This window comes from Oncorhynchus kisutch, linkage group LG4 (assembly GCF_002021735.2).
Source record: "Oncorhynchus kisutch isolate 150728-3 linkage group LG4, Okis_V2, whole genome shotgun sequence".
Lineage (NCBI taxonomy): Eukaryota > Metazoa > Chordata > Actinopteri > Salmoniformes > Salmonidae > Oncorhynchus > Oncorhynchus kisutch.
In genome coordinates this window covers 58645654-58662788 of record NC_034177.2, presented here as the reverse complement: position 1 = coordinate 58662788, position 17135 = coordinate 58645654, and the positions used below count along the sequence as shown (strand labels likewise).

General features: G+C 40.6%; 1 protein-coding gene and 1 long non-coding RNA gene across 6 annotated transcripts in view; one reads left to right on the top strand and one right to left on the bottom strand.

Moving 5' to 3' along the window:
• Nucleotides 1-6116, bottom strand: part of LOC109889744 (palmitoyltransferase ZDHHC16A) — a 33159-nt gene extending 27043 nt beyond the window's left edge. For 2 of the 5 annotated variants that reach the window (XM_031823309.1, XM_031823310.1), the window contains exon 1: nt 5930-6078. In XM_031823309.1, the coding sequence (XP_031679169.1) occupies nt 5930-6063 (134 nt within the window). In that variant the 5' untranslated portion in view covers nt 6064-6078. Of the gene's footprint in view, nt 1-4568; nt 4829-5929 lie in introns of those variants that run through there. The other 3 variants (XM_031823311.1, XM_020481407.2, XM_031823312.1) reach the window with 2 other exon arrangements.
• Nucleotides 4800-13627, top strand: LOC109889746 (uncharacterized). The gene is made up of 5 exons (XR_002255323.2): nt 4800-4922; nt 11726-11805; nt 11901-12106; nt 12211-12305; nt 12397-13627. It is a non-coding gene; the product is annotated as an uncharacterized LOC109889746 (long non-coding RNA).
• Nucleotides 13628-17135: the final 3508 nt, after the last annotated feature.

The following is a 17135-nucleotide window of genomic DNA, read 5'->3' as shown; positions in this document are numbered from 1 at the left end:
GTAATTCACTGAAAGAATAAACGTTTTATTTTCGTAATGATAGTTTCCGGATTTCACCATATTAATGTCCTAAGGCTCGTATTTCTGTGTGTTATGATGTTATAATTAAGTCTATGATTTGATATTTGACAGAGCAGTCTGACTGAGCGGTGGTAGGCAGCAGCAGGCTCATAAGCATTCATTCAAACAGCACTTTAGTGCGTTTTGCCAGCAGCTCTTCGCTGTTTATGACTTCTAGTCTATCAACTCACGAGATTAGGCTGGTGTAACCGATGTGAAATGGTTAGCTAGTTTGCGGGGAGCGCGCTAATAAGGTTTCAAATGTCACTTGCTCTGAGACTTGGAGTAGTTGTTCCCCTTGCTCTGCAAGGGCCGAGGATTTTGTGGAGCGATGAGTAACGATGCTTCGAGGGTGGCTGTTGTCGATGTGTTCTTGCAAACAAGCAAGATTTCTGGCTCTCACAGACCTGTAACTTCTTTTTAAGAGGCTCATCTGTCCTCCACTTGTTACCTGTATTAATGGCACCTGTTTGAACTTGTTATCAGTATAAAAGACACCTGTCCACAACCTCAAACAGTCACGCTCCAAACTCCACTATGGCCAAGACCTGTCAAAGGACACCAGAAACAAAATTGTAGACCTGCACCAGGCTGGGAAGACTGAATCTGCAATAGGTAAGCAGCTTGGTTTGAAGAAATCAACTGTGGGAGCAATTATTAGGAAATGGAAGACATGCAAGACCACTGATAATCTCCCTCGATCTGGGGCTCCACGCAAGATCTCACCAAAGACCAAAGTAACAAAGCCTACCATCAGTAACACACTACGCCGCCAGGGACTCAGATCCTGCAGTGCCAGACGTGTCCGCCTGCTTAAGCCAGTACATGTCCACGCCCGTCTGAAGTTTGCTAGAGAGCATTTGGATGATCCAGAAGAAGATTGGGAGAATGGCAGATGAAACCAAAATATAACTTTTTGGTAAAAACTCAACTCGTCGTGTTTGGAGGACAAAGAATGCTGAGTTGCATCCAAAGAACACCATACCTACTGTGAAGCATGGGGGTGGAAACATCATGCTTTGGGGCTGTTTTTCTGCAAAGGGACCAGGACGACTGATCCGTGTAAAGGAAAGAATGAATGGGGCCATGTTTTCACTCAAGATCTCACGATACCTCTTTCCATCAGCAAGGGCATTGAAGATGAAACGTGGCTGGGTCTTTCAGCATGACAATGATCCCAAACACACCGCCCGGGCAACGAAGGAGTGGCTTCGTAAGAAGCATTTCAAGGTCCTGGAGTGGCCTAGCCAGTCTCCAGATCTCAACCCCATAGAAAATCTTTGGAGGGAGTTGAAAGTCCGTGTTGCCCAGTAACAGCCCCAAAACATCACTGCTCTAGAGGAGATCTGCATGGAGGAATGGGCCAAAATACCAGCAACAGCGTGTGAAAACCTTGTGAAGACTTACAGAAAATGTTTACCTCGGTCATTGCCAACAAAGGGTATATAACAAAGTATTGAGATAAACTTTTTTTATTGACCAAATACTTATTTTCCACCATAATTTGCTAATAAATTCAATAAAAATCCAACAATGTGATTTTCTGGATTTTTTTTCTCATTTTGTCTGTCATAGTTGAAGTGTACCTATGATGACAATTACAAGCCTCTCTCATCTTTTTAAGTGGGAGAACTTGCACAATTGGTGGCTGACTAAATACTTTTTTGCCCCACTGTATAAATAATAAATAAAAATATATATAAAAAATGTACAATTTAAAAAAATTACCAAAATAAAAACAAAATATGTATTTTATTATTATTATAATAATTTTTTTAATTGTTTTTTATTTTTTAAATCGGCCGATTAATCGGTATTTGCTTTTTTTGGTATCCGCGTTGAAAAATCATAATCGTTCGACCTCTAATTGAAAATTCCAAAAACAATGAATTTAGCAGTATTGATTTTGTTATGTTTAAAGAATACAGCATTAGCCATGACAAAATGCATAGAATTGCAAGATTTGTTTTATTTATCTCTTCCCTGCCAAGATGAGGGCCCTCTAAAATTCTGTCACATGGTCGTAACTAGTTAACACACCAACAAAGTCATAAACTCCACCTATTTCTAGAATTTCTCTTCTTAAAATCAGATTTCAAAACCTAAGCTTAAACCACACTGGTGACATTATGCCTTACCCAAGCCATAAATCAAGACCAAAAAGCACATTTTTGTTTTAATGTGTTAAGATAGACAATTTCTACTTTGTGGCTGTGTTATCTAGTGGAAACCCGGCTGACGTCCGACCGAACCCCCTGCCACACCCACCACCGAAGCCCCTTTTTGATCCAGAAAAAAAAACATGCGCACACACACACAGGCCTGAACAATACACAGAGCTACAAAGACCACATGGTGTAAGCAATGGTTCTTCTTTTTAAGACCTACTTTTCTGGGCTCCGGACGATTATGGCATTGGGATCTATTCCAATTTCCCCCTGGGTCCCTGGGATTAACGGGATAGGGTGGATTTGCGACAGAGAAGTTTTGAGTCTGACGGCCGTTCATCCTACCCCTAATTCCAGTTTAGGATTAGATTATTCCTTTGACCTGGACTGTGTTTGCAGCATGAGTAGATGCGCTTCTTTTGGGATCAAAGCGAGAGAACATTTGTTATATTCTTTGCTAGTAAGTGAGTTATTAGTCCAGTTATTGCTCATTTCTAGTCAGCAATGGGGGAGTGGTTGCTTCCTACAAGAGCACAAACCTGTGCATTTCTAGCCTTTGAAAAGAGAGTCAGGTAAATATTTTTTTCGGTCTTAAAAAGGGGCATTGTTGTATTTTGAGACATGCTTGAACGAGCTAAGTAGCCAATAGGCAGAGGGTAGGATAATGTCTGATTCTCTAATGATGGTATGGAAATAATAATTAACTTTATTTTCGTAAGTGGTTTCCTGCGTCAAACACATTTCCAATCACCACCTTGTCTGAAGGACAAGGGAATAAAATGGTTCATGTTGAAGCCCTGCATTTTTTTAAAAAATTCTCACGGAATGTAGGCCTACATTTTACACCACACATTGGCTGCTACTATAGGCTGAATGATATAAAATTTTAACATGGAAATGGCCGTTCTGTGATGCATTTTCTCCATTGTTTTTAATGGTAGGCCACTCAGATAGGCCTACATTATGATCAAACGGCCACTGCGGGTACAGCCTCAGTATATACAATAAACCCGGGCCGGAAGTTGCACAGAATTTTCACAATGTTCAAGTTTGCACTCAGCGGACCTGAAATTTGCTCAGTTCCCAAAACAATGAGGGAACATTACTCAAGTCACTGGCCCAATCCCAAATCAACCCCCCTAGACCCTACACACTTGCGGAGATCTGAGATAATTTGATCTAAGCAATATGGTAAAACTTCCACCTAGCCTATTAGAGGGCAAATTGGAACTATTACCAAATTGATTACACCTGTGAAATCATTGCAGATCTCCACAAGTGTATAGGACGTTGGGCAGGGCTCGCCAACCCGGTTCCTGGAGAGTTTACCGTCCTGTAGGTTCACTCCAACCCTAATAATTAACTGGTTGATGAGCTGAATAAGGTTAGTTACAACTGGGGATGGAGCAAAAACCTACAGGAAGGTAGCTCTCCAGGAACAGGGTTGGAGAGCCCTCGCGTAGGGTCTAGACCAGGATTGCCCAATAGGAAGCACACTGGCGGTTTTATTTGGCACCGAAGTTTAGTAAAAAAAAATATAAAAACAAACCTATACAATTTTCATCTGATTATGTCAAATACTATCTGTTTGGAATTCCTACTGTGAATTTGCTGTGTACAAAATATAAATAACTATGTTCTGGCACACCAACCATCTGCTCAAGAAAGAAATTATAATAATCGGCCCACAGCTGAATGTAATTGGGGACCCCTGTAGATTTGGGATTGGGCCACAAACTGCTAGGACTACTGCTTTATTTTATATATATATATATATATATATATATATATATATATTATATATAAATATATATATATATAATTATGACACGTCATTTTATGGCAACTCTACTCTTGCTCTTCTGCATTCCAATCAAGGGATATGAGCTGGGTGGAACACAATAGTGAGAGCGGCACAGCCCATAATGACAGCTTTGAAAGAATGGAGTTAGCTACATTGTTGGAATCCTATCCAGACGTTCTGTCTAGCACATTGTTGCGCATTTTCACCGCAACTTTCCATGAACATACCTCTGCCACTCACTGTCCATTCCCCCCATTTGTTATAAACCATCTGCCAGCGCAGTAGCAATTATCAAGCTTCAATGTGTTATGACACGACGGACAAAATGCTATTTTAAGATAGCCAAACAATATGATTGAATATGAATCATATACATTTAAGCTTTTCCTCAGCCCTGCCGTCAGAGAACATCAGTTGAAAGGACCACAGGCACTTGACCAGTGTCGTGAGCTACCAGCAGCAAGCTTGAAGAGAAAGTAGCGCTGTATGCTGCTAGCTACCATGCACAAAGTAAAACATTCCATTTATATACTCACTTTCTTAGGATCGCATGTCACCCGTGAGAAATGTGTTATCTCTGGCCATGATACCAAGGTGAAGAAGGTTTAATTCATCCGGAAGCTAACAATTGAACGGAGACAATGTTCTCTGTCGCGAGTTTAGCCCAGACGCTTCTCCTCTACGTTAGACTCAGTGCTGAAAATGAGTAATTTTACTTCCGGGAGAGGCTATACGGACCAAAGGTGTGTATATAAATAATTGATATTGACATGGTGCCCTAATTGATGACTTATGTCGCACAGCGGCAGTCGAGACGAATAAATTCGATTGTCAGTCCTCCTGATTAGCCGTCCTGAAAAGTTGCTTCGTCGAAACCCGGAGCTGACAAGGTAAAAATCTGTCGTTCTGCCCCTGAACAAGGCAGTTAACCCACTTTTTAAACATCATTTTAGTTGTTTGAGAAGACAAAAATCACCAGGAAATCACCTCAAAATTATTTTAATTTAGAAAGCTGTAACCAAGTAATCACACGCATAAATAGAGGCATGTGATTTTTATCCCAACGTAATCAAGGTTTAGTATATATGTTTGGGATTATTGCGGTCCATTTGCAGTGTACTAATGATTCATCCTGATGAGCCCTTCACAGCTAGACACATTTCAAATTCTCGCTGAAGTGGCTAGAATTTGACATTTGTCTGTCTGGACTTGTGAATTTTTATAAAAAAATTAACATGTAGCTAGACAATGCTGTGCAGTCATTGTTTTATTGTGTTAATGGTTTGCCATTTTGTTTATTTTGATCAATTCCCCATTTACCTGTGACCAGTAGTAAATGTACCGTTAATCGCGTCATTTCGTTACATTCAGTTATGTTAATGCATAGATTAATTAGTCCTACAGTCATTTACCGTTCTCAGTGGAAACTTTTGCAGAGTTCACAACCTGTTACACTTGTGAAAAACAAACAAGTTTTGGTTTATTTCATACCTTCATTTACAAATGTTTCATTGCATTTTGGTTGGAGCGCTCATCTGAGCAATGAGTGTCTTTTCTGTCATTTTAATGTTAACGGAACGCTTGCGCCTGAGCACCTATAGAAGTAGATTAACTGGTCTGCTGCGTGCAAATTTAGGAAAGTGCCCATTTGGGGATGTTTGATTTCTGACTGTCTTATCTCCGTACCACTAATAAGCTGCGCTTCTAAGTAATTGTTTCTTCGCCTCACACAGTAAGTCAATGAAGTCCTTCATTTTTTTTTATGACGATAGTGCCACATAGTATTTGCAAAATCTTTCCAACACTCTCCCCCTTGATAATAACCAGGCCTTGGTGTGAAAGCGCAAAATGTAATGCTCTGAGGATACTAATATCCAGTGGTAATGTCATAAAATACCTGAACACATTTCCCTTTGCGAAATCAGCTGTGTTTGTCCGGAGCTCACTGGTGCAGGAAACCGAGGGCCCGGAATAGGCTAGTTGATACAATGTTGCAAGTTCGCTAGCAACAGCTTCTGGATGGACCTTCATATATATATATATAAACAGTCATTGGGCCGGAGCCAGTTGATTGATTTGATAGGCTACAATGCACTTCCTAGCTCAAGTCAAGACAGATAGAAAAGGAGGCAGGCCGATGGAGTAGAGCGACGAATGCGTTTATATGTCAGCTTTCTGTATTTTCACTTAGTTCACACTGGAAGTTATATGCTTGCTTCTACATTGGCCAGGGGTTTCCAACAGGTCGACCGCGTAGCTCACCTATGAGTAGTTCGCCAAACAATTCTGAAAGTACATGCAATTTTCACGTGTTCCACCGCAAACTGTCATAAACAAATCTCACAAGTTGGCCCTATTAGGCACCGCAAGCGCCCAGCTAATATCTAATCAACATTGACATTATCCCACCCCTGGTTAGACACTATTGGCTTAAAAATCCAAACCTAACACACTATCTGCCAATTTCCAGCAATATTGCTCCTGTCTGTCTGTGTGGGGGGCACTTTTGTAAATCACTCCATGTGTAGCCAGTTGATGTGGTAACCACATCTTGTGAGTTTAAAAAAATACTTTCCCCAAAACCTTCTCAACTTAATGTTAATTGAAAAGTAGACTGACCTGGCAGAAGTGTGTCATGAGTAAGTATATCATTTGTATCTACACTGAACAAAAGTATAAACGCAACCATTTCAAAGATTTGACTGATTTATAGTTCATAAGAAACTGTCAATTGAAATTAACGAATTAGGCCATAATCTATGAATTTCACAAGACGGGTATGTGTGTGTGTGTGTGTGTATGTGTGTGTATATATATATATATATATATATATCTCTTAAAAAATAGGCCTCATGATCTCGTTACAGTATTTCTGTGCATTCAAATTGCCGTCGATAAAATGCAATTGTTTGTTGTCCGTAGTTTATGCCTGCCCATACCAAAACCCCACCGCCACCATGGGGCACTCTGTTGTCAGGTCAAGACCCTGGTGTGGGCGACGAGCACGCAGATGCGCTTCCCTGAAACCGTTTCTGACAGTTTGTGCAGAAATTCTTCGGTGGCGCAATTAAAGGGCCAGATGCGCAATTAAAAGGGGACTTTCACTCAATTTTAAATGTTAGTTTTCTTCTAGACCTAAAGAAATGGGCTCAGAACATCAAATGTTGTTTCTCTGTGAACAATTTGTAATTTTAAGAGTGAAAAATAAAGCCGATTTTGTGGGGGAAAAAAACAGATTTTATTACCCATTATTTTACCAGGTATATTGACAGAACGCAGTGTACTACTTTCTTGTACATTAAGGACCTTGGGAAGAGTTGCAGGGGAGAGGAGGAGAATGTGTCTATTTGAAAGCTAGAAAAAAAATAGCTCAGGACATTTCATTCACCTGGCACAGGCTCTCTTCATTCCATGCGCTCATTTCTTTAGCCGCCAATGGCTAACTGTGAATCAATGTGTACATATGACAGAGGCTGGTGCTCTGGCATTAGTGGAATTTTAACTTTTAGATTTGATCATTTTAATTCCAATTAGCATTATTAACCACGTGACAATGATTTTGAGAAACTAAAACATTATTAAAATGAAACTCTTCCATGAAAAATACACATATGAAAATCATAACTGGCACGCAGATCGGTAGAAGTTGAAGGATAACTTGTAAACTTCCCCAAACTTGAAACTCATGTTCAGCCTTGGAATAGATTATTAGAGCACACATTTCTTTGTCATAGGCAAAATTACCAGGGGGGATGGGTGGGACATGTACATGTAGAATAGTTTTTGGGGGGGTTTTGGTCAGGGGTACCCCATATAGCATATGAACATGTCATAAGCAATGACAAAATGTGTGGAATTGTAGGACATTTGCATACATAGTCGACTTTGGGCACAAAAAAGGTCCAACTCCTCCTCTTTCTCAATTTTCAAGCAGAAATGGGCTGTGCATTTAGTGGTTTATTGTTGTCATTTGGTCATGCGACTGACATTTGTTAGCTAAGCTAGCCAATGTAGCTAAACAGTAACTCCTCCAGTATGTGTTGACATCATTTTTCAGGATTTGTTTTTGGACGGAAGCTGTAGAAAGCGGTAAGAAATGGCACTTCTGTAGCCAAATATCTTATTAATATATATTTTTGCATTAAATTACCTAGTATGATGGTGCATTGATGAATTTTTCAGTTTAAAGACAATGAGTTTTTGCCCAAAGTCAACCTTTAAAGTAGCTGTCCAGTGTTTCTAGATTTCTATGAAATATCACTTAAAATGAATTACATTGAGTCAAATAGTTTTCCTTCCCAATTTTCTTTTTATTAAGCATGATAAAAAGCAGCTTTTTTGTATTGGAAAGCTTTGTGCATACCCCAACAGAATGGTGTGGGCGTATCCCGGTCATTAACCTTTTTGACCCGTACGATCACTTATTTGTGATCATTGTTGAGAGGTCCCTGCAGCGTTGTCTGAAAAGCATCTAAATAATGTTTTGTACTGATGAAAAATAAAATGTCTAAACTTTATTCCACAATTTCACCTTTAATTTTAAAAGATCAACGCAAACTTCAACATCCAAGTATCACACGGAACACATCCACAGCCAATCTAAATACCAGGTTGCGCTGACAAAAAACATAAGTTAGTGATCTAACGGCCACACTTTTTTGCAATGTACCACATCTCTGGTGAGCAAAAGGGAGAAATGTAAAATTGTTTAGAAAAGAGATATGTGTCAGCTAAACTAACAGCTAAATTCTTTGTGATGGCAGCCATGTTTGTTTGACAAGAGAACTCTCTAATCCCAGAATGCCATTCACTAAAAACACACAAATAAACAAAGTCAAAGATTGTTGCACCTGTTGCCCGAATAAGATCAATTTAGTCTGGCCACTTTTCACCATGTAACAAATCTTTGATGTGCTTGTTACAGAGTACACAATAACCTGAGCACATGCCGTTTTTGACAAGGCAAATAAAATGTTATCGCCTCACAGATTATCACCTCAAATACAAGCCTACCTTTGCGCGAAAGCTAAACAGGGTTGCCAGATTTGGATGAAACCTTTTTTAGTGGTTTGTGGGAGGGGGGGGGGGGGGGGTGTATTTTAATTTGTGGAATGTTTTCTAGTCCATGTGGGGTAGAAATGGGGGAAGGTATTGTGGGGGGATATCATAGGAAATATTACTATGATGGGTTTTTTATTAATAAATGGGGTGCAAATACAGGAAAAGTTCATAGATGCATAAACCTCTGGAAAGGGGGTTCTGAGTTGCCAACCCTGAGTAACCATAGTTACAATCGAAGTCAGTCCTGACAGAAAAAAATGTACTCTTGAAAGACACCGATAGCCATTGAGTATAGAGGTAGTCTGGTCTTAAAAAGAAACGTCTCACTAATGAGGACCCCTTTTTTCCCCAACCATTTTCTCCCAGGACCAATTCCCTGTCTTGCTGAGAGCGCTCCACTTAGTGAACAACGCTATCCCCTTCACAAAATTAGGAATGTCCTGGGCAGCTTGACCGGGGAATTTGGAAGTGTTTGTGCCTCACAAGTACTTGTTCATTGAGGCGTCTCTCATAGCTTAGAAGGAAAAGCTTGCATTCCGCCAATACAGCCCATCAAAGCACCACAGATTTGAAGTCAATTTATTTGTTCTATGTGACCGTCTGACAGGATATGTACAGGACTTGATCATCTACACCGGCCCCACCACAGATATAAGGCATTTTGAGGGTCTCGGCATATCTGGATCAGTGATCTCCATGCTGCAGCCTTACCTCAAAGGGTTACACTGTATTTGTGGGCAACTGGTATAGTAGCCCTACCCTTTTCCAGTACCTTTTTGAGGTAGAGCACAGGGGCCATTCACAAATACGAGTGAAATACTTGCACAGTGGAACCCTGATCACCTGCCAACGTGGCGAGTGAAATTGAGATTTTACCCTCCAATTCCAAAATCTACCCGGATTTTGGGGTGGCAAGTGTTAATTTTAGTCCCTGGATCAGTTGGTGTAGCACTTGCAAGGCACAGCTGAATATAAATTTAAATAATTTACACTTAAGGAATGCAAACTTCAGACTTCAACTGTATATGGGAGAGGTTGTGGAAGGTAGAGGAAGGACGAGCTAAAAACGAACCAAATAAAACTATGGTAAAATAGACTGTGTCCATAAAATATATATATTATGCATAAGCCGGAAAGGCCGGCCTAAGTGTTTGCTCAAATTTGGGGAGGGGTGCTAGGGTTGGAGAGTAATAAAATAAATATATATTTTTTAAAGATATGTACAGTTGAAGTCAGAAGTTTACATGCACTTAAATTGGAGTCACTAAAACTCATTTTTTAACCACTCCACAAATTTCTTGTGAAAAAACTATAGTTTTGGCAAGTCGGTTAGGACATCTACTTTGTGCATGACACAAGTCATTTTTCCAACAATTGTTTACAGACAGATTATTTCACTTATTCACTCTATCACAATTCCAGTGAGTTTACATACACTAAGTTGACTGTGCCTTTAAACAGCTTGGAAAATTCCAGAAAAGGATGTCATGGCTTTAGAAGCTTCTGAGAGGCTAGTTGACATCATTTGAGTCAATTGGAGGTGTAGCTGTGGATGTATTTCAAGGCCTACCTTCAAACTCACTGCCTCTTTGCTTGACATCATGGGAAAATCAAAAGAAATCAGCCAAGACCTCAGAAAAACAATTGTAGACCTCCACAAGTCTGGTTCATCCTTGGGAGCAATTTCCAAACGCCTGAAGGTACCACGTCGATGTGTATAAACACCATGGGACCACGCAGCCGTCATACCGCTCAGGAAGGAGACACGTTCTGTCTCCTAGAGATTAACTTACTTTGGTGTGAAAATCAATCCCAGAACAATAGGAAAGGACCTTGTGTAGATGCTGGAGGAACCGGGTACAAAAGTATCTATAGCCACAGTAAAACGAGTCCTATATCGACATAACCTGAAAGGCCGCTCGGCAAGGAAGAAGCCACTGCTCCAAAACCCCCATAGAAAAGCCAGACTACGGTTTGCAATTGCACATGGTGACAAAGATCATACTTTTGGAGAAATGTCGTCTGGTCTGATGAAACAGAAATGGAACTGTTTGGCCATAATGACCATCGTTATGTTTGGTGGAAAAGGGCAGAGGCTTGCAAGCCGAAGACACCATCCCAAACGTGAAGCACGGGGGTGGCAGCATCATGTTGTAGGGGTTCTTTGCTGCAAAAGGGACTGGTGCACTTCAAACCTGACTTCGTTACACCAGCTGTTAGGAGGAATTGGCCAAAATTCAACAAACTTATTGTGGAAGGCTACTCGACACGTTTGACCCAAGTTAAGCAATTTATCGACAATGCTACTGAACACTCGATTAGTATATGTAAACTTCTGACCCACTAGGAATGTGATGAAAGATATAAAAGCTGAAATAAATCACTCTACGATTATTCTGACCATTTCACATTCTTAAAACTGATCCAACTGACTCCCAACTGACCTAAAACAGGGAAATCTTTAAGGATTAAGTGTCAGGAACTGTCAGGACAAACTGAGTTTAAATGTATTTGGCTAAGGTGTATGTAAACTTCTGACTTCAACTGTACAATTATTGCATAAACTGTAGTCTTTCAAATTTGTGATTGACTTAGTATTGTCTATTGCTGTTTTTGTGTAACATACTTTCAGATCACTGTGTACCTCGTCAGAATGCCTTCGGGAACCACCTTCTTGCACAGACTGAGAAGGATGTGGAGGTTTTTGACGAGGTAAAAATAATTGTCTGCTGTTAATTTATTTTCTGGCCTTCTCCAAGAGATATGTAAGAAATGTATTTGTAATATGAAATATAATTTGCATTTAGTCCTGTTGTCAATCAATGAACATCGACAAGGCGCAGGAGAAACAGAAGGAGAGCTACCGGGGGAGAATCAAGAAGGGGAAGTAAGAAGGGCAAGTACTTCGACATCTGGGAAAATTACTTGGGTTTGGAAGAAGGACGAAAGGAAGGCAAGACTTGGGGGAACCTCGCTGCTTTTTCGCTCCTAGCTGGAGTCACCATCCGTTAAGGTGAATATAAAACATCTCAGATAATTATTTTCATTTGCACACAAAACAACCTGAAGCCAATTTTAGTTTCCCTATCAATTATATTTTTCTCTTTGTCTTCCTAGGGTTACCTTGGTGGAAGCTAACAACCTTCTCCAGTTGGACGGTCGACCACCGAAAGCCCTGATGTCCTGCACTTCAGTGAAGCCCATTAGACAAAGTATGTTAAGCTTTGGTTGACATTTGAGAAAGCAAGAAATTGTAGTTATGCTGAATGTACCTCTTCAATTTACCTTTCCAAATGACTTTAGGACCATCGACTGTCCGAGCACCCCAGGAGGTATCCCATCCACCAGAGCCAGTGAGTTCAGATCAGTCTGGTTCTCTGAGTCAGAAGGGTACCAGCCTGATTTCCTCCATTACCAACCACTCTCCAACTTTTCATTACATCTGCTACAGCTACTGTTGTCATTATCTGCTAAGAAAGTATTCGTGCTCTATCATGCTGGGCACATATGTGCAATACACAGATTACTAACTAAAAACACTCCAAACAAAGAGAGCGCAGCAGTGACTGGACTTTGCTGTCTCCCTCTTCAAGTCCCTCTTCTGAGACTGGCTGCCTGTCGTGAACAAGTGACAGGCAGAACCTCCCACCCACACAGCAACCACCTCCTTTATATTCCACACACCAGAATTCTGTATTTTAGTTTTTGATTGCCATGAGTGTACAAAAAATCTGTGAAAAATATTAGTGCCACAACTGTACCAAAATAATATCAATGTTTATGTATTAAAATCTTTAATATTGCCAGGTTGGTTTTCACAGCTGTTTCACAAGGTGTTAATTGTAAGGTATCCCTTGATGGTATTTATTAGTTCCACATGACTTATTGTTGTGTCCTAGGATCTACAATAAATACATATATATATTCAACCACAAGGGTGTGCTAGTGAGCTATGTGAGATGTAAAAAAAAAATGTATCATACTAGAGGACTACAGAAATTATATTATTTCGGTGTAGATGAGGGAAGGGCAGGTTAAGATATAAACATGACAGCCAGACAAGCCAGTGTATGAATCAAATGGATTTTATTATGAATGGAGAGGAAATTAGCTGATTTTTGTGATCTGTAAGGGAAGTAATATTAATGTGTCAAGCAGATTAGTTAGAAACTCTGAAGCTCTCAACCTCAACACTAGATGAGAAGAGTTCCTCTGTCCAGTGTCTGTTCTTTTGCCCATCTTAATCCTTTCTTTTAAGGGCCAGTCTGAGATATGGCGCTTTCTTTGCAACTCTGCCTTGAAAGCCAGCATCCCGGAGTCACCTCTTCACTGTTGACATTGAGACTGGTGTTTGGCGGGTACTATTTAATAAAGCTGCCAGTTGAGACTGAAATTTAAAAATGTATAAAACCATAAGAGACTCAACGACTAGGGTACAACAAAGGGCTGCTGTTTTTATGAGTAAGTGCATGTCTGTTTTTCTTCAGCACTGTCAACACTTTGTGCATTTTATGGATTAAAGTGTTGAACATCCTCCATACTTTCACTCACACTACAACCAGCACTGTAGCTGCACTGAATGACTAAAGCAATGTGTTCCAATAAGCTTGCTTTGTTATTTTTAGCAGCTTGTCTCTTTTTTTAATATTGAGGAATGTTTCACTTTCCCTGGTCATAGGAGTGACAACATGAATTGGGGAATGAGGTAGAAATAATGCAGTCCGCCATCCGCTGGAAGACTGTATCCCCTTTTCTCAGCAGAGGGGCGGTGAGTCGGGTGAGAGGCAGCCTCACCACTGCTCCCTCCCTCCCCTCAGACTGACCATCAGATGCAGGGCATCAGTCCAGTAAAATATATATATATATATATATACAGTGGGGCAAAAAAGTATTTAGTCAGCCACCAATTGCGCAAGTTCTCCCACTTAAAAAGATGAGAGGCCTGTAATTTTCATCATAGGTAGACTTCAACTATGACGGACAAAATGAGGGGGGAAAAAATCCAGAAAATCACATTGTAGGATTTTTTATGAATTTATTTGCAAATTATGGTGGAAAATAAGTATTTGGTCAATAACAAAAGTTTATCTCAATACTTTGTTGTATACCCTTTGTTGGCAATGACAGAGGTCAAACATTTTCTGTAAGTCTTCACAAGTTTTTCACACGCTGTTGCTGGTATTTTGGCCGCAGATCTCCTGCAGAGCAGTGATGTTTTGGGGCTGTTGCTGGGCAACACAGACTTTCAACTCCCTCTAAAGATTTTCTATGGGGTTGAGATCTGGAGACTGGCTAGGCCACTCCAGGACCTTGAAATGCTTCTTATGAAGCCACTCCTTCATTGCCCGGGTGGTGTGTTTGGGATCATTGTCATGCTGAAAGACCCAGCCACGTGTCATCTTCAATGCCCTTGCTGATGGAAGGAGGTTTTCACTCAAAATCTCACGATACATGGCCCAATTCATTCTTTCCTTTACACGGATTAGTCGTCCTGGTCCCTTTGCAGAAAAACAGCACCAAAGCATGGTGTTTCCACCGCCATGCTTCACAGTAGGTATGGTGTTCTTTGGATGCAACTCAGCATTCTTTGTCCTCCAAACACGACAAGTTTGTTCTCCCAATCTTCTTCTGGATCATCCAAATGCTCTCTAGCAAACTTCAGACGGGCCTGGACGTGTACTGGCTTAAGCAGGGGGACACGTCTGGCACTGCAGGATTTGAGTCCCTGGCAGCGTAGTGTGTTACTGATGGTAGGCTTTGGTACGTTGGTCCCAGCTCTCTGCAGGTCATTCACTAGGTCCCCCCCGTGTGGTTCTGGGATTTTTGCTCACCGTTCTTGTGATAATTTTGACCCCACGGGGTGAGATCTTGCGTGGAGCCCCAGATCGAGGGAGATTATCAGTGGTCTTGTACGTCTTCCATTTCCTAATAATTGCTCCCTCAGTTGATTTCTTCAAATCAAGCTGCTTACCGATTGCAGATTCAGTCTTCCCAGCCTGGTGCAGGTCTACAATTTTGTTTCTGGTGTCCTTTGACAGCTCTTTGGTCTTGGCCATAGTGGAGTTTGGAGTGTGACTGTGAGGTTGTGGACAGGTGTCTTTTATACTGATAACAAGTTCAAACAGGTGCCATTAATACAGGTAACGAGTGGAGGACAGAGGAGCTTAAAGAAGAAGTTACAGGTCTGTGAGAACTTGAAATCTTGCTTGTTTGTAGGTGACCAAATACTTATTTTCCACCATAATTTGCAAATAAATTCATAAAAAATCCTACAATGTGATTTTCAAGATTTCTTTCTTCTCATTTTGTCTGTCATAGTTGAAGTGTACCTATGATGAAAATTACAGGCCTCTCATCTTTTTAAGTGGGAGAACTTGCACAATTGGTGGCTGACTAAATACTTTTTTGCCTTTCTGTATATATATTATGCTTACTCAGATGTGTCTCACAAGTAATACAACAACATATCTCTTACCAGTGTAATCATGTACCTACATAAAAAAAAATTATAGAACAGCATTGACAGGATGACAAGCTGTCAAGCTTTTCCAATATGCATATGGGCCTATAGCGTACAGCACAAACCTTATTGCTACAGAACTGTTTTTAATTGGTTGATGTTGCATAGGCTTACACTTAAATTCTGAGCAGTAGATCTCGGCTTGCATTTTGACTCAGAAAGTGATCCTTATTCAGAAAAGGTTGCTAACCACTAAACTCGACCGCCAGGTAACACGTTGGCCACGTTAGCTACTGCCAGTGACGTGATACCGGTAGCCTACAGTTTCCCAGTGGTAAGCTACCAATGGTGTATATTAACCTTGGATTGCTAATGCTATGTATTGGCCATTGAGAGACTTTGAAGCCACCGTTCTGACATATTGGCACTACCCAGTAGGAGCAGTTCTCCATAGGAATGAATGGAATTCTAAGGACAAAATTGTGTATTCAAGAACTTTGTTGTTGTAGTGGGGACAGCAATATTAATCATCTCTAAAAATCATACTTTAAAGAAAATATTTTTATACATTTGTTCATTTTATTTGTATGTTTATTTCACATAATTTAAAAGTATGCATTAAGGCACTGTAATAGAATAATGTGGCAAAAACAAATGTAGACATTAACAAATGCATCCTCCCCCCCCAAAAAAATAGAATATTAAAATAATCGATGTACTCATTTAGTCAGATTCAAATGTCTATTCCGATACCTACAGGCATTGGGGTCATGTCTAGATGGGATTTTGTCAAATTTGCCTAAAATTTGGAAGCACAGAATCGGCTAGAACGTCATTATATGCTGTAGTTAAGATTTCCCTTCACTGGAACTAAGGGGCCTAGCCTGAACCATGAAACAGCCCCAGACCATTATTCCTCCTCTACCAAACTTTACAGTGACACTATACATTTGGGCAGGTAGCGTTCTCCTGGCATCCTCCAAACCCAGATTCTTCCATCAGACTGCTAGATTATGAAACGTGAACCATCCCTCCAGAGAACGCATTTCCACTGCTACAGAGTCCAATGGCGGCGAGCTTTACACCACTCCAGCCAAAGCTTGGCATTGCGCATGGTGATCTTAGGCTTGAATGCTGCTGCTCGGCCATGGAAACCCATTTCCTGAAGCTCCCGACAAACAGTTATTGTGCTGACATTGCTTCCAGAGGCAGTTTGGAACTCGGTAGTGAGTGTTGCAACCGAGGACGGACAATTTTTACACGCTACGCGCTTATGCACTCACCAGTTCTGTTCTGCGAGCTTGTGTGGCCTGCCACTTCACGGCTGAGCCGTTGTTGCTCCTAGACGTCTCCACTTACAGTTGACCGGGCCAGCTCTAGCAGGGCAGAAATTTGATGAACTTTTTGTATTTGGTATTTTATTCATATCCCCAGTAGCTGTTGCAAAAGCAGCAGAAAGCATACCGTATTATATATATATATAGTGTGTTAACAACCGTTCCACAGGTGCATGTTCATTAATTGTTTATGGTTCATTGAACAAGCATGGGAAACAGTGTTTAAACCCTTTGCAATGAAGATC